The sequence below is a fragment of the Coffea eugenioides genome, chromosome 6 (genome assembly GCF_003713205.1).
Source record: "Coffea eugenioides isolate CCC68of chromosome 6, Ceug_1.0, whole genome shotgun sequence".
Lineage (NCBI taxonomy): Eukaryota > Viridiplantae > Streptophyta > Magnoliopsida > Gentianales > Rubiaceae > Coffea > Coffea eugenioides.
In genome coordinates, this window is record NC_040040.1 from 30,142,919 (window position 1) to 30,166,089 (window position 23,171).

The window sequence follows — 23,171 nt, forward strand, 5'->3', positions numbered from 1 at the left end:
CCTGTTAAAGAGAATAAAAAAGTGGGATGAACTATACAACCCAGTGAGGTTCCAAGACACTCTAGCAGTTCTAATAAATCAAGTAATTGAGCATACCACATGTATGGTTCGGGGTTGCACGTTGGCTCATGAACATGAGACAATTATCATTATACGAGTACTTTGAACATATCACAGGTATGACATATTAACATGAGACAATTATCATAGTACGACTAATTTGAGCATGTCACAGGTATGAGTCAAGATTTGCACGTTGGCACATTTGCATGAAATAGTTATCTCTATGCAAAATAAACACACATTGAAGGATACGGTGTTCCAGTGAAACCATGTCGGTCATCTGCACCTTATAACTTTCGAATCCCCTCGGTTTGTCTGGCCATCACCTTATCCCTCCAGTGGTAGTATTCGAGTATACCGAAACGGTGGCCCAGGGTTCTAACCTACCCGACCGAGTCCAGTCCTGACTCGAGTAGGTCCGTAACCAACGGCAGGGCCCAAGTTCAGCTTAGAACTTACAACATGCACAAGTAATTAAGTAAATCGACGAACGGTAAAATTTTATCATTTGAGTAGGTCGAGTGAGATAAAATACACGCTCACCTTAAAATGGTGGACAATTTCATAAGAATATGTAATTTACGGTAATCAAGTAATTCAAGTAGTCAAGTAGTCAAATAAGCAGGTAATCAAGTAAATTGGTAGTCGAGTAAGTAGGTAATCAAGTAGGTTGATAAACGGTAATGATTTACGGTTAACGGTAAGTAGTCACGGTTAATTGATAGACATATTAAACAAATATGCCCTTCAAGGATTTCATGTCAAGTAATTCAAGTAGTCACGTAAATATGCTCTTCAAGCATTTCATATCGAGTAGTTCAAGTAGTCACGTAAATATGCTCTTCAAGCATTTCATATCTAGCAATTCAAGTATACCTTACTTAGATATGCATGAGTGTGGTAAATACTTAACGTGTAGCACTTAACACTTAATGACTATGGGATAATCATGTCATAGACTTATTCAAATTACGTACTCCTATATGAAACACTCACCTATTCAAGACAAGTGAGTAAGTACTCAAACAAGTGTTTAGCCGTCCACTTCGAGTTCCTCTTGAAGGTCTCCTTGAGCGCCTGAGTAAATAACCATCAATTATTACACACTATCACTTAGAATCCCTACTTAACAAAGAAGGTTGTACTAGTATACAATCTAAAGAGAATTCATGAATTGAGCCTTAATTATTTATAATCGAGGCTCGGAAGTGGGTTTCAAAAACTCCCCTAAATTGTTGCTTATCTGGTTTATCTATCTGGCTTATTTGTACTTGCAACTTGCAATCTGATTATCTGTGACTTTTGTATACTCTGTATGAAACGAGGGTGTATTTTATCACACTCGTTTCTCTCATCTGTCTGTTCTGGCTCCTGTACATGTTTTAATTTGTTATCTATATCTGCATCTGTATCTGTTTGATGTCGTTTGGAGGTTTGTATCCAACGACCCTTCTGTGACCTCTGAGCTCAAAACCTGTGGCTAGTTATTCGAGTCGAGCTGGCAAGGGTCTGGTCGATTAGATAATGAACCACGGTAGTCTGTTTCTGAGAAATCCTTGGGTATTGGAAACTCTGGATTTTCGGTATACTCGAGTATTACCACCTCTATTCTGTATGTGGTGTTCGGGCCCGGCATGGGGTATGTTCGGTGGACGGAATTTGTTGACAAGTGGGGTCTATGGTCATGTATATTCTCTAAACGTTGACGGAGAGTCAACGAGGGTGGATCAAGTACTGCAACGGGAATTTGGCTCCTGAGAGCCATCTATATCCTTTCTATCTGAGGTGTTTGTTCATTTCCTTATATGTTGTGTATGTGTGCCTTAAAAGTGAAATGCCATGATTCTTTACTACTTGTACTTGTAGTACCTCGTTGAGCGTGAGTTCACCCCGTTCCCGTTATCTTTGTCTTCCTTACAGGGTTCAATATTTTGAGAGTTATGATTTTGAAGATAAGAGTTGAGCCAATTCTAGACGTTTCCTTTGATTAGGCTCTTCTGTACTGGCAAATCCTAAATGTAGTTTATATAAGTATGACTACTATGGTTTGTACTTCAAGTTAACTAGTTGAAAACTCCGATGTACATATGTAAATAAGTTTTTGATCAAGTGTTTCACGCGTATTCATTTGAGATTGTACGTTTCTATAACTATGTGAACTTTCTTGTATCCATTGGGGAAAAATGAGCGAGTGTGAAGCTTGAACGAGGAAGAATAAAATTTGGTCGGATTTTGACGCAGCCGCAGTCCTTAGCGCTTTCCAATGATTCGTTTTCTTGATGATTTGATCCATAGTCCTGGCGAGAGCTGGGCAGGTGGTCCGCCGACCCTTTGGTTCGCCTTAGGAGGAGGTGGGGCCATCACATCTATTATAGTATATCATAAAATTTATTATTGGATGTTTTGTACGAGTGCTCTACCCATCATAGATAAGTGTATAATCAAAAATTGGCAATTTATCATAAATATTTTTTAGATATTACTCAAACTCTTGAAATTTTTCATTTAAATATTCATTTACAATTTGGTATGCTAAAGGGCCTTTAATACCCAGAGTGTCTATGGCAATTTCATCAACCATTGATTGATATTGTGGATTGTTCGTTGCATGGAATGGTATAGCATTGAAAAATGGAAAAACTTTGAAATTGCCTTATCAGCTCTCTATATATTTTTTTCCTGCAAATATTGATTTGACTAATTTTTGTTTCCAAGGAAACATATATAAGCCGACTCATCTGCTTGTCATTTTATGTGCTTGTCTGACACTAAAATTATGTGAAAATCCTCTTTTACTTTCGAAAATTGTTGGTTTCAAAGTGCCAACAACCATATTTCCTGGAGTTAACAATATTTCAAAAAACAAAATAAATAAATAAATTATAGCTTCATTTTATTTTATAAGTGAATGTAAAAATTTTTTTTATAACATTTTAGTCTACAAATAATACCTGACATGAACATAGAGGTTGACCTCTAAACACCTTGATTGTTTTTCAACAAATTGCAAGTATTAGCTGTCTCTAATTGCTTGGTTTATCTTTTTTTTTTTTTGATGCCATCCTAGTTTCTTCATCAATTTCATGGAAGTCTTCATCATCCTCATCGCTAATTACATTAAAATCACCATACACATTTTTTTTCTTGTAGAGAGTTCAAATATTTTTGCTTTTTACATTTTTAATGAAGCTCTTTGAGCTTTACTAGCCCTTAGATGCATTTTTATCACATCCATAACTTCTTTTTGCAACCCTTGGATAGGTTTCAACTTGTCTTGTGACATGATCAATACGTCTTGTAATTTCACAATACATTATTTTTTCAGAATTGCACCTTACAATTTTTTTACTCCTAACCACCGCTATATCATGTTCCCAGTCACTATCCTTATTTGTCATTTCAACTATTATACAAATCATCATAATTTTTTTTATTTTTAGGTTTTTTTTTTTAGTGTAAGTTGGAGGATTCGAACTCGAGACCTCTCGCTTACACTCCCTCCCCCCGTACCACCCAACCCATCCCTCCCCCTATACCATCATAATTAATTAGTCCAATGTGAAATAAATAATAATGTGTCAAAAAATATTATAAGTAATTTAAGACATTTTACAAAAATAATAACTTGTTGTGATTATATTACTAAGTTAAAAATCTCATCTACAATATTAATTTATTTGCATGATCATTTGTTCAATTTTTTGAAGAAATTTTTAGTAAATTTTAAATGTTTATTGCAATAATTAGTATATATTACAAAATCACTTTAGAAACTCAAGCATCAAAAGTCAATAAAAATGGAACCTTTACCACTAATTATTTAGCAAAAGTCAATAACTAGATGAGAAAAATTATATGAAAGGTATAGTAAGAATATTATTATTTTCACTACCTATCAAATAGATAAACGGATTACGTTCCAAATTGATCTAACAAAAGAAATAAGTAAAACTAATCCAAATTCCTAAACTTTAATTAGCACAGAAGCCCCCAATACACAAAGGCCACAATCAATTCAAAATGGATTTCTAATTTATAACCTAAAATTACACACGTACTAAACTTTAAAAAAAAATCAAAAATCAAAAATCAAAACCAATCCTGAGCTCTCTGTATGTTCGCTTGTGCTCTCCTCCCCCTACACAGGCTCTATATCTTCAGTTCGGCTCCCCTGTCATTTGGGCTAGTTCTATCTTTTGAAGGAACAAGGGTGTGGAGAGATTGCTATCAATTTAGCCTTTGTGAAACTGCTTGGTCCAGTTGTGATTGCTCAAATAAAGAAGCCAGGGAATGCATCAAAGAGTTGAGCTTCAGAGGATGATGAATTTTTTCACCTCCCTTCACTTCTCCTCCTTTTACATTGTACCTTCTTCAATGGATGATTGGAGTTTTGTTCTCTCCTTCTTCACTTGGACAATTGAAGCTTGGTATAGAAGGTTCTAATAATAATCAATGCGTGTAGGGTTACAAAATTGAAGGGGTAAGACAGACACTCAAAATAAATGTGGGAGAGAAGAAAATAATAAACTCAATTCACAATATTATTGAAATTTCAAATAATGAAGAAAGTTACATTACAATAGAAAATCTGACAAACTCTTATAGACTCTCTCTCTAGAAAACATCCTAAATAATATCTTATTTATAATTTACTGCACTTGTTGGAAAAGAAATCACTTGCATAAGAAATTACCAAATGAAACACAAATTTCTAAACCACACAACTACTAAAAATCTAATTCCAATAAAACTAACAAATAAATAAATAAATACTTCTAGGTTTGGTTTAATATGCCAACATTGCCTCCCTTAAACCAACCTCTCTATTGACATAGGTTCAACACCATCTCGAACAACAATCGCTATGCAAAATTCTGTTGCTGTATAATTGACATAAAACTCCATCTTATTGCAAGTTATTAACTTCATCTTTACACGTAGTAGTGGATGCATTTTGTATTTTGCAAGCAATTTCTCAGCAATTTCTTCTTGATCAAAGTACTCATTCATACAAATCCATTCATCATTAGAGTCACCATATTTACCACCAATGTAAGTGCCCAAAAATACAAAAATCGTAGATTGCTCTCTTACCAAAATTATCATCACCAAATAATTCAAAATAGCCACTACCATAATTAACCCAAAATTTCATACTGTCAATAAATTTTTTTTGGAGTAAAATTTTTTGAATTCCAATGAAATCCATATCTATCAAATCAAATATCTTTCCATCATTTTGAGAAGAGTCGAAACCAATGATTTTTTCAATAATAATTTTTTTTCTTCACATACCAAATCAGACTTTTCTTCTTCTTTTACCAAATTACTGCATTATTTTCCTTCAATAAATTCATCACTCTCAATTTCTCCAAACTAAGTATGCAAATCAAAACTATCAAATGATTCAAAATTCTCAATATTTCCTATATCATCAATAAATTTATCATTCTCAAAATTCACAAACCATCTCCAACATCCAGACTTCAGTTTGAAAGCATAATTCTTTTCAATCGTCTGCAAAACATAGTAAATATCCTTCTAAAATCTCTAAGGTATTTTAGTACGACGAACAAAAATTTTGTAAATACATTTTGCCATTGTTTTACACATTATTTGAAAAAATAATCGTGTTTTCTTCTTGAAAACATGTTTTGGCAACTCACTTGCATCAACCCAACAAAGAATATCATTTAAATTACATTATTTGAGATATTTTTTCATTATTAAAATCCAACCAAAATATGTATATCTATTTGTACTTATGGGAGTCAACATAAAAAAATTTTCACCATTAATCGGATCTCTATAATATTCCATTATTTAATAATTCATATACCTGAATAAATTTTTTCTCCTTTCTGTCAAGTTTTCCTGGTCTCCCTAGTTGATTGATGAACCAAATCTTTTAATTTGACAACTCGTAGCAATCAATAAATCGGACAAAATTTCTCTCTAATCTCTGTTTTCACACCTGCAGTAATCTAACAATTTTTAGACCAATCTTATGGTCGAATTTTTCACCAACTACACATTTCAGGACCAACTTTGTGGACTAACTCGATTAATTGAATACTTTTTTTGCAACTTTGTACCCTAATTCTCTGATAGCGCAAACGCTCAAAACTAATCTCATAGTCTGGTTTTGATGCCAATTGTAGAATCCAAATTTTAGAGTTCTAATAATAATCAATGCATGTAGGGTTACAAAATTAAAGGGATAAAACAGACACTCAAAATAAATGTGAGAGAGAAGAAAATAATAAACTCAATTCACAATATTATTGAAATCTTAAACAATGGAAAAAATCATACAATAATAGAAAATTTGAGTTCAGGTTTTGAAGGGTCCAAGAAACTTAGTGTCAAGCTAATATGGCAATTGAAAGATGGAAAAGACCCTGCATTCCCCATGTTTAATATTTATGTCAAGAAACTGGCAAATCCCAAGCTAACTGACAAAGTACTTGCGGAAGTGGCAGAGTATCTTGGTGTTGCAAAAGTGGAAGTATTAAATATCAGACTATAGTGAGGAAAATCCACGCGTGACACGTGTCAGCCCGGCTGACGGCGCACGCCAGGTCGGCAATAGTGATCCTGCATCCCGGGCGTATCAGCTCGGAATAAGGGAGAACAGCCCGGTCTGGGCCGCCGCCTCTCCATGGAGGGGCCTGGTGGGCCGCCGCCTCCGAACCTTTAGGGGCTAACATACAAAACCCTAAGAGGACTCCGAACCCTAAGGGGACACCTACATCTACATGGAAACTACCACTCGTTAAGCCTATAAATATAGCACTACTCGACAACTCAAGGTACGCTATCTACAGTACTCTATACTGTTACCCCATTCTTAAGTTCTACTGACTTGATCGTCGGAGCTATTTCGGGGACTCCAGTCCCGCCGTTGTTCTTTCTCTGCAGGTCTGCCTGCTCGATTTTCCCTCTCAGCCCGGTTGCACTCAGCCAGCCCGGCACGGAGCAGCTCAGCTCAGACTACGTCTTTGGCTGTCGTATCAATTGGCGCCGTCTGTGGAAAACACGTATAACTCTTCTCTCGCGAATCATGCCAAGGACCAGGTCTCAGAGGAATGCGGACGGATCCAAGGGGACCGAACGAAATGGCCCCCAGAACCCCCCCGGGGTCCAACTCCTGGAGAAGAGGGGACGGGCTCTCACGAATCCCGCCTGAACAGCTGGTTCAGACGGTGGAGGAAAACCTGCCCACCTTCGAGGCAATCATGAACTACCTCAAAGGACAGTCGGGGGGTCATCAGGACAAAGATCCTAAGGTCCAAGGAGTAGAAGGAGCAAAGCTGTCAGAGTCCCGAACATGGAGGCCCAAGCCCCGGGCGAAACGGGCACGCCGGGAACTCACGCGTGAGCAGGTCGAGGTCATAGAGCCCTCTCACAAGAAGTCCCGAACTGAACACCCGGAGCCCATCTGAAGGTTCTCCAGGTGAGAGCTCTCCCCCCTGAAAGAGCAACAACAGGTACAGGATGAGCTGAACCTACTGTTGGATCCTAAGACGGATAGGTACATCGCTTCCCCATTTGTGCTCGATATTGAGGACTACTCGCTGCCCGCGAAGTTCAAAATTCCAAACATGAAATCCTACGATGCAACTACGGATCCGGAGGACCACCTGTTCGCATTCCTGACGCAGATGCGCCTGCAAACGGCTGCGGATGCGGTCAGATGCAAGACTTTCCCCATGTTCCTGGAGGGAAAGGCCCGGCAGTGGTTCTAGGGACTTCCCCCCAGGTCGATCCGGTCTTTCACCCAAATCGCGCGACTTTTCTCAGCACAGTTCATTTCGTCGCGAGCCTTCTCTAAATGCACGGCTCACCTCATGACTATCCAGCAAAGGCCCGAGGAGTCACTACGCGAATACATGGTACGATTCAACAATGAGTCCCTCCAGGTCCGCGACCGAGACGACAAGGTGGTCATGGCCGCCTTCATCAACGGGCTGCGAAAGCAGAAGTTGTACACTGAGCTCGTAGAGAGACCTCCCAAGTCAGTTCGGGAGATGCTGGACCGAGCTCACGAGAAGGCCAACGCTGAGGAAGCCAATCGCTTGAAGAGCGCGCAGGAAAGGCAGAGGGACGACAAATGCCAAAGGAATGCCGACCAGGGAGACGTGCGGCGTGACCAGGGGCGAAAGAATACCTATGACCGCCTGCCTAGGAGTCGGCCCCTGGGGAGAGATAAGCCCTGGACTTCCCTCACAGTGTCCCGAGCTCAGGTCCTTGTGGTGATGGAGCAAGAAGGGTTTTCCCGACCTTCCCGACCCTTGGCCGGGGACAAAAACAGACGGGATCAGGGCCTATACTATGCATATCACCGAGATGTGGGGCACGATACGGAGGATTGTCGTCACCTCAAGAAGGACATTGAAAAGTTGATCAGACGAGGCCATCTCGGGCAGTTCATACGTGACGAACGGGTTGACCAGCGACGAGCGAGGCCCAAATCAGATCACCTGAGCTACCCCCATGACTGACCTCAAGGGCCTCGTGGCCGAACTCCCGAGCAGGAAGCTCAGAATCTGAGTGGGGTGATCAATACTATTGCAGGGGGACCGGTTGGAGGGGATAGCCATACAACTCGGCGGCACAATCGCCCCCCTCCCAGCGGAGAAAGCTCGAACAAATGGCTGAAAATGTACGAGGAGATTATCTACGGACCAGAAGATGCAGTGCCTTTGGCCTCCAATAACCACGAAACTATCGTGATAGAAGTCATCACCTGCAACTACAAGGTAAAGAAGGTATACATCGACAATGGCAGTGCCATCGACGTGCTGTACCACAAGACCTTTAAAGAGCTGCAGCTAGAGGACAGACAGCTCGTCCCGATCCGAACTCCATTGATCGGCTTTGCTGGCCCTCCGGTAAGGCCAGAGGGAATGATAACTCTCATGGTCACGGTGGGGGTGTCGCCAAAGTGCCGAACGGTGCCAGTAAATTTCGCGGTGGTAAAAGAGCCCTCATCGTACAATATGATTCTGGGACGGCCCACTCTGAACGCCCTCCGGGCTGTCTGTTCCACCTTGCATCTCAGCATGAAATTTCCTACTCCAACTGGGGTAGCTGAGGTGCTCAGAGATTCGGAGGTGGTTAGGGCCTGTTATATTGCAACCCTCAAGGGCAAGGAGAAATTGGTAGCCCAAACCGCTTGCTTAGAGCCCTGGAAGCCCATGGAGAAAAGAGAGAGACTGGAGATAGATGAGGGGCTGGTTGAGCTGCCCGTTCGGCCTGACCGACCTGAGCGCACGGTCAAGGTCGGTACCTGCCTAAATGAACGGGCCCGAAGCTCTCTGGAATCCCTTTTAGAGGAATATGCGGAGATCTTTGCGTAGAGCGCAGATGACATGCCAGGGATCCCCACCGAGCTAGCGGTTCACAAGCTACGCGTGGACCCCAACGCCCGACCTGTGAAACAGAAGAAGAGGAGCTTTGCGCCTGAGCGAAATGAGGTCGTCCGAAATGAGGTAGACAAATTATTAGAAGCCAAGATCGTGAAGGAGGTCTTCTACCCGACCTGGCTGGCTAATCCAGTGCTGGTCAAGAAGGAAGAAAGAGCTTGGAGGATGTGCGTGGATTTCACTGACTTAAATAAGGCCTGTCCAAAGGACTGCTACCCCCTCCCACGAATTGATCAGCTCGTGGACTCAACCTCGAGATACGAGATTTTTTATTTTCTGGACGCATTCAAGGGGTATCCTCAAATAGCCCTGGACGAGGAGGATCAAGAGAAGACCTCATTTATCACTGAGAACGGCACTTATTGTTATGTCACCATGCCATTTGGACTAAAGAATGTGGGCGCAACCTACCAAAGGTTGGTTAATAAATTGTTCAAAGACCAGATCGGCCGAAATATGGAGGTTTACGTGGATGACATGTTGGTGAAAAGCCAGACTCAGGAGTAGTTCATCGCAGACCTTAGGGAAATTTTCGATGTCCTTCGAAACTCACGGATGCAACTAAACCCCAAGAAATGTACCTTCGGGGTCAGGTCGGGAAAGTTCCTGGGTTACATGATTTCCAAGGAAGGGGTGAGAGCTAATCCGGACAAAATCAAGGCCATCATGGATATGGCTCCTCCCCGAAACATTAAGGAGGTTCAGCGCCTGATTGGGAGGATGGCGGCTCTGAACAGGTTCTTGTCTAAATCGGCAGTTCGGGGATCCCCTTTCTTCAAGATCTTGCGAAGGGCTCCGCAATTTGAATGGAGCCCCGAGTGTCAGAGAGCGTTCAACGAACTAAAAGCCCACCTGGCTCGGTTGCCAGGTCTAACTTCTCCCGAGCAGGGTGAGACCTTGTTCGTCTACCTAGTTGTGGGGGAAGGGACTGTTAGCGCGGTGCTGGTACGAGAGAAAGATAAGGTTCAGAAACCTGTGTACTATGTTAGCCGAGCTCTGCAGGGGGCCGAGGCAAGGTATTCGGTGGTGGAACGGTATGTCTTGACATTAGTTCATGCAGCTCGAAAACTCAGGTCGTATTTCCAAACTCACCCCATAGTGGTGGTAACGGACCAGCCCCTGACGCAGATCCTCTCTAAGCCTGACGTCTCGGGACCAATGGTGAAGTGGGCTGTAGAGCTGTTAGAGTACGATCTCGGATACTAGCCGAGGACGGCCATCAAAGATCAAGCTTTGGCGGACTTCATAGCAAAAGACGTCTCCTTTGCGCCACACGGAACTGAGGTCGATCACACCAGACAAGCAGCCGAAACCCTACAGGCCAAAGAAGCTGCCAAGGCCACACAAACCCGAGAGGTAGACGAGGCCTTGCAGGCTGAAGACGCTGCCGAGGTTGCCCAGGCCAACAAGGTAGCGGAGGTCGGACAGACCGGAAACGCAGCTGAGGCCAAGCAGGCCAAAAAGGCTGCTGAGGTCAAGGGGGCCGGAGAAACAGCTGAGGCCGAGCAGACCGGAGAAGCTGCCGAGGTCGGATAGGCCAGAGAAACGGCTGAGGTCGGTTAGGTCGGAGATGCTGCCGAGGTCACACAGTCTGGAGGAGCAGTTAAGGCTGAACCAGCCAGGAGGGCTGCCCAAACCAAAGGGGCTACAGAGGCTGCAAGACGATTAGATCCGGTCTGGACGCTGTACGTAGATGGCGCATCAAGTAGGGAAGGATGTGGAGCAGGTCTCCTCCTAATCAGCCCTACTGGGGAAGAGCTGGCCTACGCCCCGAGGTTCGATTTTAGAGCCTCCAATAATGAATCCGAGTATGAGGCACTGGTTGCGGGGATGGAGATGGCACAGAAATTAGGGGCTGAACTAATAAAAGTTTACAGCGATTCGCAGCTGATAGTGAACTAGGTAGGGGGAAGCTATGAGGTCAAAGAGGAGCCTTTGAGGAAGTACGTCGCCAAGGTACGTGAGCTGAGGGACCAATTCAAACCAGTCATCCTGGAACAGATTCCCCGGATCCGAAACAAGAGAGCTGATGCCCTATCCAAACTGGTCTCTACCTCGTTTAACACCCTAAATCGAGGGATATTGGTAGAGGTCGTTAAAAGTCGCGCCTATGAGCGGTTGGACGCCATAGTCATTCAGGTGGTAAACTCTTGGATGGACCCCACTGTCCAGTATCTAGCCCACGGAGAACTCCCCCCGAGCAGGACGGAGGCCGCAAAGTCCTTGTCAAATCGCAAAAGTACGTACTTACAGAGGGAGTACTCTATAGGAAGTCCTACTTGCAGCCATGGCTAAAGTGTGTAACGCCAAAGGAATGGAGCTATATCTTGCGCGAGCTGCATGAGGGCATCTGTGGCAATCACGTCGGGCCAAGGGTACTGGCCAAGAAGGGAATGCTATCTGGATACTATTGGCCCACCATCTTTCGGGACTCAGCCGAGCTGGTGGCGAGATGTAGACCTTGCCAGTTGCACGCCTCAATTCACCACGCCCTAACTCAGGAGATGATTCCACTCCATAGCCCATGGCCATTCTTCCAATGGGGAATAGACCTGCTAGGCCCTTTCCCCCGAGCTCCCGGAGGTCATGAACATCTGGTAGTAGCTATTGACTATTTCACTAAATGGGTAGAGGCCGAGCCGCTCAACATGATCAATAGCAGGTCAATCCAAAAGTTTCTTTGGAAAAACATAGTTTGCCGATTTGGCATACCGCAGGTCCTAGTCTCGGATAACGGCCGACAATTCGCAGATAGCTCCCTCCAAGGCTGGTGCTCAGAGCTCGGTATACGGTAGCGCTTCACTTCCGTGGGGCATCCACAAGCTAATGGACAGGTCGAAAATGTTAACAGAACCATCCTACATGGCTTGAAGACACGAATAGAGTCTGCCCGGATTGGGTGGCTGGATGAGCTGCCTACCATACTATGGGCTTACCGGACTACACCCCGGACGGCCACTCAAGAAACCCCGTTCGTCCTGACATACGGGGCCGAAGCAGTGATTCCAGCAGAAATTGGGGTACCCTCGGGTCGGGTACAGCATTTTGTGGCCCAAAACAACGAAGGGGAGATGAGGCTTAACTTAGACTTGCTCGAGCACCGTCGAGAAGAAGCGTGCATAAGAATGGCAAAGTACAAAGGTCAGGTCACGCGATATTACAACGCTAGGGTTAGACCCCTCTACTTCAAGCCAGGGGACCTGGTATTACAAAAGAAACTCCGTAAGTCGAGCTGCGGGCGTGGGCAAGCTAGACCCAAACTGGGAAGGTCCCTACGTGGTAAGGGAAGCTGATCGCATGGGGTACTGCAGATTAGCTTATCTCAATGGGGATGAAGTTCCGTGCACCTGACACAACTCGAGCTTAAGGCTCTTTCGTTAGAGCTCGGCGGTAAGTTGGAAGGCTTTTAGGTAATAGCTGAAGAGGTCAGCTCGGCAATTTGTTAGCTCGGCATTCGGTCTCGCGAAAATGTATCAAGGATTTTATAGAGAAATAAAGGAATTTTACTAAGTGTTGAAGGAAAAGGTTATCTATTCACTTTAAAAAATATGTACATTAGGGGGCCATTCAAAACGAGCTGGCCAGCTCGGATCCTACCCTACGACCTATCTACGCCTACGCTAAAGTGCTACCTAGTTCTCCCCCTGCTGCTCCTGCTCGGGCTCGGGGGAGGTCGCGGGCAAGGAGGGGTCGGCCACCAGCGCAGCCAGGTCGCGTCCGTGAGCATAGCACTCCACGAGCCTGTCGATCTGGTGTACCGCCTGTGGATTATACTCAGGCCACTTGCTTAGATCGAACCCAGGCAAGTTCAGCGATTGAACGTCGTGCATGGCTTGAGCGTATCCAACCTGGAGGATGGGCCCATTGAGAATGGCCAGGTCCTTCATAAAATCCTCAGATTTCTTGAAGTCCCTGACGCCAAGTTGACGACCCTCCTGGCGAGCCGCTTTGATTTGGCTAGGTAGCTCGGCGGCTTTCTTCTGTTCGGTCTCCAGTTGCTGGGCCAGCTCCGCAGCCTTTTTCTTCTCCAGCTCGTAGGCAGACTGGGCCTCGGCGAGCTGCTTCTTCATGGACTCCAACCCTGTCTCAGCTGTTTCGAGCTGACTAGACAGTCTATCCTTGGCAGCATCAGCCTGGGAGAGATTCTCCCCCATGTTCTCATACCGCTGCGCCAACTCTGCCCCAGCGACGTTGAACTGCAGATCAAACGCAGAATAAGCAACCAACAAGTTAAAGGAATTTCATTGAAACACCAGTCGAGGAGATACCTGGGCTGCGCTCAGGTAGAAGTGCTCCAGCAGCTCAGAATTGGAGGCGAGCTGGATGAAGTGGTGATCCCGTGGGAGCACCGTGCCCCTTATGAGCTCCCGAGCAGCTTCTGGGAATTGAGCTCGGTCATTCACCGACAGCCCCCATTTTGGGCAGAAATGCAGGGGGTGTGGGTGCGGGCTCAGTTCGGCGGGGGGCTTCAGAGGAATTACGTTCCTCATGCGCCACATAGCTGGCGGTGACTCTGATGAGGCCTGCTGCTCGGCTGAGTTCACCCCATAATGCTCCAAGGGAGCGACCGTGGGAGGTGGTTGCGGCGCCTGGACAGCAGAGGAGGCGATCTCGGTTCTGGCCCTCTTGGCCGTAGATTTCTTTCTTTTCTTCTGGGCCCCCTCAGTAGTAGTGGGCTGAGAAGGGGCCTGGGAGGCTGGAACAGGAGAGGGAGCGATAGGGACTGAACCGCCTGGCGTAGCTAGCGGCACGGGGACGGGCATGCTGGAGCTGCCTGTGGCCCCTATGTTCAACAGCTGAGAAAATCTCTTCACTGGGAACAGAGAAAGAGGTCAGTTCGTACAACACAATGGAACTCCAAAAAAAAAAAAAAAAAAAAAAAGAGAAGATCAAGGATTTACAAGCTGTCAGCTCCTTGGGGGTGAGGGGTCGGAGGTCGGGTGCAGGGTCGTTCACCTCTACTCGAATCAGCCCCGCCGACCGGAGCTGGGCACTACTAAATTCCTTCACCGTCAGTCGAGTACCCGAGCTGACCAGGCGGTCTAGCTCGGCGGCTGGCAGAGGTGAGGGAATTGGGTCGGATACCTGGGTCTCCTCCCTCCAGGTCAGGGGAGGAAAGCCCGTGTTCTTCACATAGAAAAACTGTGCTTTCCAACCTTTAATGGAGGAAGGGGCCTGCGTGAACAGCTCGCGGGTCGGGAGCTCTCCCTCGCTCCTACGAGCAAAGTAAAACCAGCCATGAACTGGTCCGCTCACTTTCATTTGAAAAAATGACCTAAACAGGTCCAAAGAATAAGGAATTTCAAGGATACGGCACATGATAAAGAAGCCAAGAATCGACCTAATGGCGTTGGGAACGAGCTGGGTTATCCGAATTCCCCAGAAGGTCAGAATTTGGTAAAGGAATTGAGGGATGGGGAGACGGAGACCAGCCACGAGCTGATCTCTATATATGGCCACGAACTCAGGAGGAGGTCGACATGCGTACTCCCCTGGCCAGGCAGCCCTAGCCTCGAACTGGGGAGGAATATCATACCTCCCCACTAGTTCGTCTACATCCCCCTGACCTAGAAGAGGGGGGATGATCTCGACTTCCCCGAAGTCGATATCTGGCTCCCTGGAGGGCCCTGCCCTGGTGCGAGCTGGAACTGCTTCTAGTGGGATTTCTGGGGCAGCAACTCCGGCATCGTGCTGGGCAGGTTGGTTAGGTTGTCCATGTCTAAGGCTGGAGAATGTGCTGGTGGAACTCCATGTCTAAGGCTGGAGAATGTGCTGGTGAAGGGAGGAACTCAGACCCAGATGAGCTAGAAGAAGAAGAGTTAGAGGAAGAAGAAATTATCTCTATAGGGACAGGTCGGGCTATTCTACGCCTAGGTGCTAAGCTGATGATGTCTGAGTGTGTGGATGAGGAAGACATAAAAGGGAAAGAAGACTTACTAGCGGATAAGGAAGAGGAGTTGATGGGTGCTTAGAAGGAGGCGCTACTCTCGGATGAACTCACTAAACGTGGAGCGAGCTGATGAAACTTTGGAAGGAGAAGAAATGAGGAGGGAAGTGTGAAAATGACGTTTGGTGGGGCCTATTTATAGGCCACCAGGGCGGGAAGACAAAGAGTCCCGAATTGAAATTTCAAATTTATTGCTAAGAAACTATCACCTTGGAGACGATTGAGCTGACAACCGCCATTTTGAGAGGACGTGACCCTTGAAGTGACAGTTACGACAGCAAACGTGGCAGTTACCGGAACCAGAGGCGTGGCCAGGGGATCGTGGGTTCCACTTCCAGCCGACCTGACGCTTCGTAGTTTGGTCCAAACCCACGTGACTCCACAGTGACTCTAGACTCAAAGGGGGGCTAGTGCAGTGGGGCAAACCCACGCGTGACACGTGTCAGCCCGACTGACGGCGCACGCCAGGTCGGCAATAGTGATCCTGCATCCCGGACGTATCAGCTCGGAATAAGGGAGAACAGTCCGGTTTGGGCCGCCGCCTTTCCATGGAGGGGCCTGGTGGGCCGCCGCCTCCGAACCTTCAGGGGCTAACATACAAAACCCTAAGAGGATTCCGAACCCTAAGGGGACACCTATATCTACATGGAAACTACCACTCGTTAAGCCTATAAATATAGCACTACTCGACAACTCAAGGTACGCTATCTACAGTGCTCTATACTGTTACCCCATTCTTAAGCTCTACTGACTTGATCGTCGGAGCTACTCCGGGGACTCCAGTACCGCCGTTGTTCTTTCTCTGCAGGTCTGCCTGCTCGATTTTCCTTCTCAGCCCGGTTGCACTCAGCCAACCCGACACGGAGCAGCTCAGCTCGGACTGCGTCTTTGGTTGTCGCATCACAGACATACCTTTTTCCTTGTGTCTGGATCAACCAAAGGTACCTTTGCCTTCGTTGTTGGCAAGTCTTTAATGGTTGACAAGAAGAATTCCTCCCAAGGGGCCAATAGTAACATGCCTTGACCTTCTTTGCCTTTGCGCCCAGTTCTACCTAGTCGATGTATATATTGTTGTTTGTCAGCTGGCAAACCAATCTGCAGGGCCAATTGCTTTATTTTTTAAGGAGCATTGTCGGGCCAAGAGTCGCTATTTGCTGCTGCAAGATTAATTGATAATAAAGCTCGATGCCACCTCACAAATCACACTCCCAAAATGTCAACTATGAAAGCCTTGACTTTTATGAAAACAAATGTTCTAATTGTGTCATGATCCCCTTCCCGTTTCTTTACCAGAATACTCGCCGCTGTCACCAAATGATGCCGCTGTAGCAGCAACATCAAGGCCGCCACCAATTGATGTCATTAAAGCAGAAAATCCGTCTGATGGGCCTCCACCAGCTGCCATCCCTAATCCAAGAAGGTCAAGTGTAGTATGCTTAGGACCAAATACAGATGGAGTTCCCAACATCAGTTCCTTCCAGCTAGACCGACCATCACATGGCAGCCCAAGTCCTAGGCCTGCTGCCAATGATGCACTATTAGACTCAATTGCCCTCCCACTCCACTCCTGCTGCCCGCTAGAAGCTGACGCCGAAGGAACAATCCCGAACCCTTTCAGGAGCATGGTTCAAAGGCTGGCCGAGATCAAGACGACTCGGCCGAGTCGTCACCGTCTCGGCCTAGTCCGAGACGAGACTGTGATGAAACGATACCGAGATACGTGACTCGCCAAGAAATCGGCCGAGACGGGTTGAAAAGGCCGAGTCACACCGAGTCATTTCGAGTTATTCCGAGTCAAGTTGAATTCAACAAAAAACCTTTAGAAAAAAAAGGATTAAAAAAGGGAAATCCGGGGACCTCTCTACCGCCTGTGTCAATCTCCTGTCAAGTATGCTAGTACTGATGCTCGTTCATACAGGGAAAGAGATGCAGGTGATGGGCACGTTATAAAAGATTTCGCGGGGCCTTCTTTAGATTAATCATAGTGTTCCCTATTCTATTACCTTTACTTTAATTGGAACCAGCTCATCCCGCAGTACCTTCACTTTACTTTTCTTTTCTTAGTACTGTCTGATTCTCTAAGCTCTTTTGCTTTGTTTTCAAACTTTCAGGCTGATTTGGTTCTTATCTGTTAGCTCTAAATAAGAAGACATATGAGCAGGCAGGAGTAAGCACTGTGGGAAATCCTCCGAGCAGCTACAAGGAACCTAGGATTGGTTGGATGACCGGTTATCTCTGTGCAATTAGTTTCATTGGTCTTTTATGTTGATTCCACTCTTTTAAGGTACATGTTCACGAATGTATATGACATTTGTCTTTATTGTTGGTTTTGTTCATTTTCCTATATCTTTTGTTCATCAGATATGCTGCAATTTGTTAAGTTTAACATCTTTTTTGGTCAAGTTTTGCTCTATTTTTTGAGGGAGAAATTTGCAAAGTTGCATTCATATCTGTGATTTAGATCCTACTCTTTAATTAGCTGCACTACAATAAATGGATACTTCCGAAGATTTCAGACTTTCTGCAAAACATTGATATATTGGTATATGTGTATCCAATATAGCTAATTCACTCCAATTTGGGCCACCAGTGCTTGTGAACCATCCACGTAGGTTTTGATTCTCACAACCTGTCTTACCCTTAATAAGTTAGCATGTTACTTTCTTTACATCTTCCGCTTTAAATGAATTGTGTAATGTCTCTGTCTTTCTTCCTATTTGTTGCTACTATCTTATTTGCCTTTGTAAATCAATACACTCTAACTAAATTGTAACCCGATTCAAATTCCGAATAGTAAATTTTAGTTTTGTTCTGGTGATGTATATGTGTAGATGAGAGAGGTCCGGATGTTCAATTTGGGAATTTATGGCACGTCAAATTTCTAGTTAACAGCCTTCTTTAACAGCTATAATGTAGTAACTGATTATTCATCTCTAGGAAGCAAACTGTTAGTACTTAGTACCATTGTAGCTTTTGAAGATCTTTCTTTCTTTCTTAAAGTAAAGTAGCTATTAAAGTAGAAGCTATTAAAGTAGTTGAGTTGATATTGTCAGAGAAGTTTTGGAAAAAAGTTAGAAATGTGTGTGCAATAATGGAGCCTCTGGTCAAAGTTTTAAAAACTATTGATCAAGATAATAAGCCAACATTGCCAATTATTTATGAGGCAATGGATAGAGCAAAAATGGCTATTCAAAAGTCGGTGAAATCTTGGAAAACGATTTGGGAAGTGATTGATAATAGATGGTACAATCAACTTCATTGTGATTTACATGCAGCAGGTAATTTAAAATATTACATCCAATTTAAATACATGGTATATATATGTATTTATTTATTTTCTAATTTTGTTATTTTATTGTATTTAGCATATTTTTTGAACCCGATCCTTCAATATTTTGGAACTTGTGAGTTTAATCTGGATGAAGTTCGAAAAGGGTTGAAGAAAGTCATTATAAAGTTGGAGCCAAATTTACATGCACAAGTTGATTCAATAAATGAGGTATTCTTTTGATTCTTTTATTTATTTATATTAACGAAAATTTTTTTAAATTTTAACACCTGTGTATATATTATTTTTGTATATCAAAATTTTTGTAGACAAAAAAGGAGGATTTGGAAATGCTATTGCAGCAAGAGCATTACCAAAATCTTTACTAGGTTTCAACTTAATTCATACTTATATAAACATCTAAATCATATTAATGAAATTAATATTTTTATAATTTTAAAATAATAATAATAAATTATTATTATTATTACTACTTTGTTTGTTTAGTTGAATGGTGGCTTAACTACGGTGAAGATGCGCCAAATTTAAGGAATATTGCAGTGAAAATATTGAGTGAAACCTGTACATCCTCTGGTTGCGAGCGAAATTGGAGTACATGGTCATTAATTCATACAAAACTACGTAACCGTTTGGCAGTTAAAAAATTGCATACATTAGTTTTTGTGCATTACAATATGCGATTAAAGGTGAAAAATTTGATGCATCAAAGAGATACTGATGATTTCTACAACCCAATTGACTTGAATCACATTTTTCACCAAGATGATATATTGGATGATTGGATAAGAGAAAATGAACAACCCACATTGCCTAAAGATAATATGGATTGGTTGGATAAGGGCATTCATCAAATTGAATCAGAAAGCAGTGAATATCAAGAATATGACAATGATGGTTTTGGTGATACATTGTCCCAATATATTACCAAAAGAAATAAGAAAGGTCTTGCTGAATCCTCAAGTAGGAAACAAAAAAGTAAGACTAAACAAACCAGTAAGCAAACTGTTCCATCATCTTCAAATAAAAGTGATAGCAGTAATGATGATGATGACAATGGTGACAATGGAGATGGAGGGAACAATTCTTTCAAGCATACTGGTGGTTACAATCAAGATAGCCAACAAACAGGAGGTATGTCATGGGTTCAAGGACAAGATAATTAGTATGCCACTTAAGATACTGATCATGGCTATCGTCCTGGTATAGAAGCACAACGTCAATTCCTCAATGATTTAACTCAATTTTCAAGTGAGGATATTTTCTCTCACCATTCAGGGTTACAAAGATATAGAGGAGCCAATGATCAGATCCTAAATTTGGGTATACACCCAACCTATGAGCATGAATCTAGTCAAAACTGCAGTACTAGTCAATTGGAATATGGCTATGACCAATCATATGGAATCACTCCTGACTATTACAGTGGATATCGGCCATTTGATGGATCTGGACAGGTCAAAAGGTCTATCAGCATTCATGATAGTGGATACTATGAAAAAGAAATAGATAAATCTCATGATGGTTCTTCTTTTGATTCCAATAACATTGGGTTTTATGGTCATGATTCTACTGTATCATATGGTACTAGCGATAGTGTTAACTATCGAGGGTTTGGATACTACTATCATACTCAACAATTCATCTCCAATTCAGAAGTTCTTCCGTCTAATGATTATGGAACATCTGGTCAATCCTCACATCCAATAAATACACCAAATAACTCGTATACACTACCTACTCAAGGTCCTATGCCACTTCTACATATGTTTTACCATTCATCAAGAAATGAGCATGATTTTGAACCACATCGTCATTCTACTTGGTATTAACAGGTACGAAAATATAAAGTACTAGTATATCTTTTTACAAATTTGCCTTTTATCTAATATGATTTCTTTTTATTTTTGGCAGGAGATTGATCAAAATATTCCAACTTTATGCTATAAATAAATCTTTAGTTTGTATTGTTAATGGTTGATATTACTTTTGCAATTATTAGTTTTAAAATTGTGGTCTATGTTATTTTGATTTTATTTGTGATGCCATTGTCTTAAATAATTGAAAGTACTTATTGTGTTTAATATGTATAAAAATAGTACATTTTACAAATTTTCTTTTGCTATTTTTTTATTATTTTTGTTTAGCATACTTTTTTTATATTATTAACAATTTTTAGAATATTAAATGCTTTAAAATTTGCGTCTCACCGAGACCGCGACCGATATGTCGAAACTGATGTGAAACGTTCCGGGCCGCGACCCCGACCGCGACTTTGAACCATGCTCAGGAGTGAAACATTAGTTGCTACTGCTCCAATCTGAGTAGCTTTTTGTAGTAATGCTGTTGCAGACATGGCAGGTTGTGGTGCAGGCGCATACTACCTACGTTCTTGCCTTGCTATTCCAAAAGTTGATGAACCGTGATTTGCCAGCTGCCAACAATTTCCACCCCTTCTGCTACTTCAAGCCTCAAATTTATAATTCAGGTCTGCGATCTTGACGGGTTAGCCAAAGTTAGAAGATTCTCCTTTTCTAGATTTGCAGGTTCCCTCCTTTAGAGATTAAAATGCACTTGATATTTGGTCGTGCATCTCATGAGATAATGCTTTCCGTCAATTTTAACTGCTGGGTTTGACAGAAGGGCCATGAATATGCTATTTTATTAGATTTAGGGCCAAAACTTTACCCTTAATTGTTGGAGGGCTAAAATTTTACCTGGGAAAGAGTTGTAGGGCACTGGGACTTTTTTCCCTTTTTTCATTTTTGTCGTTGGGTTTTTGTTTGGCCTGACTTGAATCGGACGAATCTGTTTCTGTTGGACTCGAAGATGACTCGGTCCGAGTCTATCGAGTTTTGGCCGACTTCTCAATGATTCTTCTATCTGCGAGGAGACTCGGAATGGTTGTGGACTGCAGTCCTCCGTTTTGGTGATGAATTGGCCGAGTCATCTTGGACTCGGTTGCATCTTTGAACCATAGTGTTGACAGAAGTATGTCCAAGGCAGCAATAGGCTGATTTATGCATAACAGATGAGGCAATTTGACATTGGAGATTTGGTTTATGTCAAGCCTGCATTCGCTGAAATAAGAATCAGAAGCTATAACCGCATCACTTTGTGCCTTTCTGGAAAGAGTTGGACCTGTAGCTTATCAATTTCAGTTGCCAACAATTGCTAAGAAACACTCCACTTTCTATGTTTCTCTGCTAAAAAAGAAGGTTGGATCTCAGATGGTTCAGCAGCAAATTCCCTCCAATTTGATTGCTCAAGGTCATTTGCTACGGGAACTAGTGGCAATTCTGGACAGAAGTTTAGTAAAATGCGGTCATGTGACTGCTACACAGATATTAGTGCGGTTGAGTGACAGTTTCCATGAGCATGCTAGTTGGGAATTTTGGTTTGATCTTCATCAGCAACAACCCGAATTCAGTTGTTACATGTGGTAATTTTGATCTTTAAAAGCTTCAATGTTTTTAATTTTTAAATGTCGCATAACCAGTTGAACATGTGCAATTGTCAATTGTGGTAATTTTTTGAAGTGGTATGGTCCACCTATTTCGAAGATGACCAATAGTACAATGGCTGGATTGTTAAACCAAGGCAGACTTGTGCAAGGTCAAAGCAAGAGGAAGGTGTGAGGATATTTATGGTTTTCTTGAAAATTATTCCTTCAATTGATGAAGGAATGAAGATACAGTTAAGTATAAGAGGAAGAAAAACAGAGGAAAAGTGAGTTCAGAAAAAGGAGAGAGAGAGAGAGAGAGAGAGTTTCTGTTATTTCTTCCAAGATGCCAAAATGACGTGTAGTAACAAATTCCCAATTGAGTAACTCACTCATTATTAATGCAGTAACAGTCTTAAGCTAATTGGTTAACCACTGAATTAACACCCCAAACAACACCGTAACACTTAAAATCCCCCCACACCCATATTACTACTACTATTAACACAACTAGAAATTCAGTACTAATTCTTTAAAGCTTGACAACTTTGACAACCCCCCTCTGAACAAGAATTCGTCTTGGCCAAGGCTGGAACTTGGAATCTGCCTGAGAATGAAAGATATATCCTCCTAAGATGCTTCCTCTTCACTCAGCTGGTACCATTTGATCAAGTACTGGATCGCAGGTTGAGAATTTCTTAATATCATTCATCTTTTCAACACAGCAGCAGGTTCCAGCCAGCAGTGATTATTGCTGTCCAGTTCAGGGACAGTGAGAGTCAGTTGCTGAGCGGGTCCTATCTTCTTTTTCAGAAGAGAAACATGAAAAACAAGGTGCATTCTAGCACCTGCTAGCAGTTTTAGTTTATAAGCCACAGCACTGATCTTTTTTGTATCTTGAAATAGTCCATGGAATTTGGAAGCCAACTTGAGATATCTTCTAGCTGCAATGGATTGTTGTCTATATGCTGTAATTTTAGATACAACCAATCATCCATTTCAGTT

General features: G+C 43.1%; 1 protein-coding gene across 1 annotated transcript; it reads left to right on the forward strand.

The window, feature by feature from the left end:
- The first annotated feature begins 7,955 nt into the window (after nucleotides 1–7,955).
- Nucleotides 7,956–9,425, forward strand: LOC113774040. Its single transcript, XM_027318616.1, has 2 exons — nucleotides 7,956–8,499; nucleotides 8,641–9,425. The coding sequence occupies exons 1-2, from the start codon at nucleotides 7,956–7,958 to the stop codon at nucleotides 9,423–9,425; spliced, it is 1,329 nt and encodes a 442-aa protein (XP_027174417.1).
- Nucleotides 9,426–23,171: the final 13,746 nt, after the last annotated feature.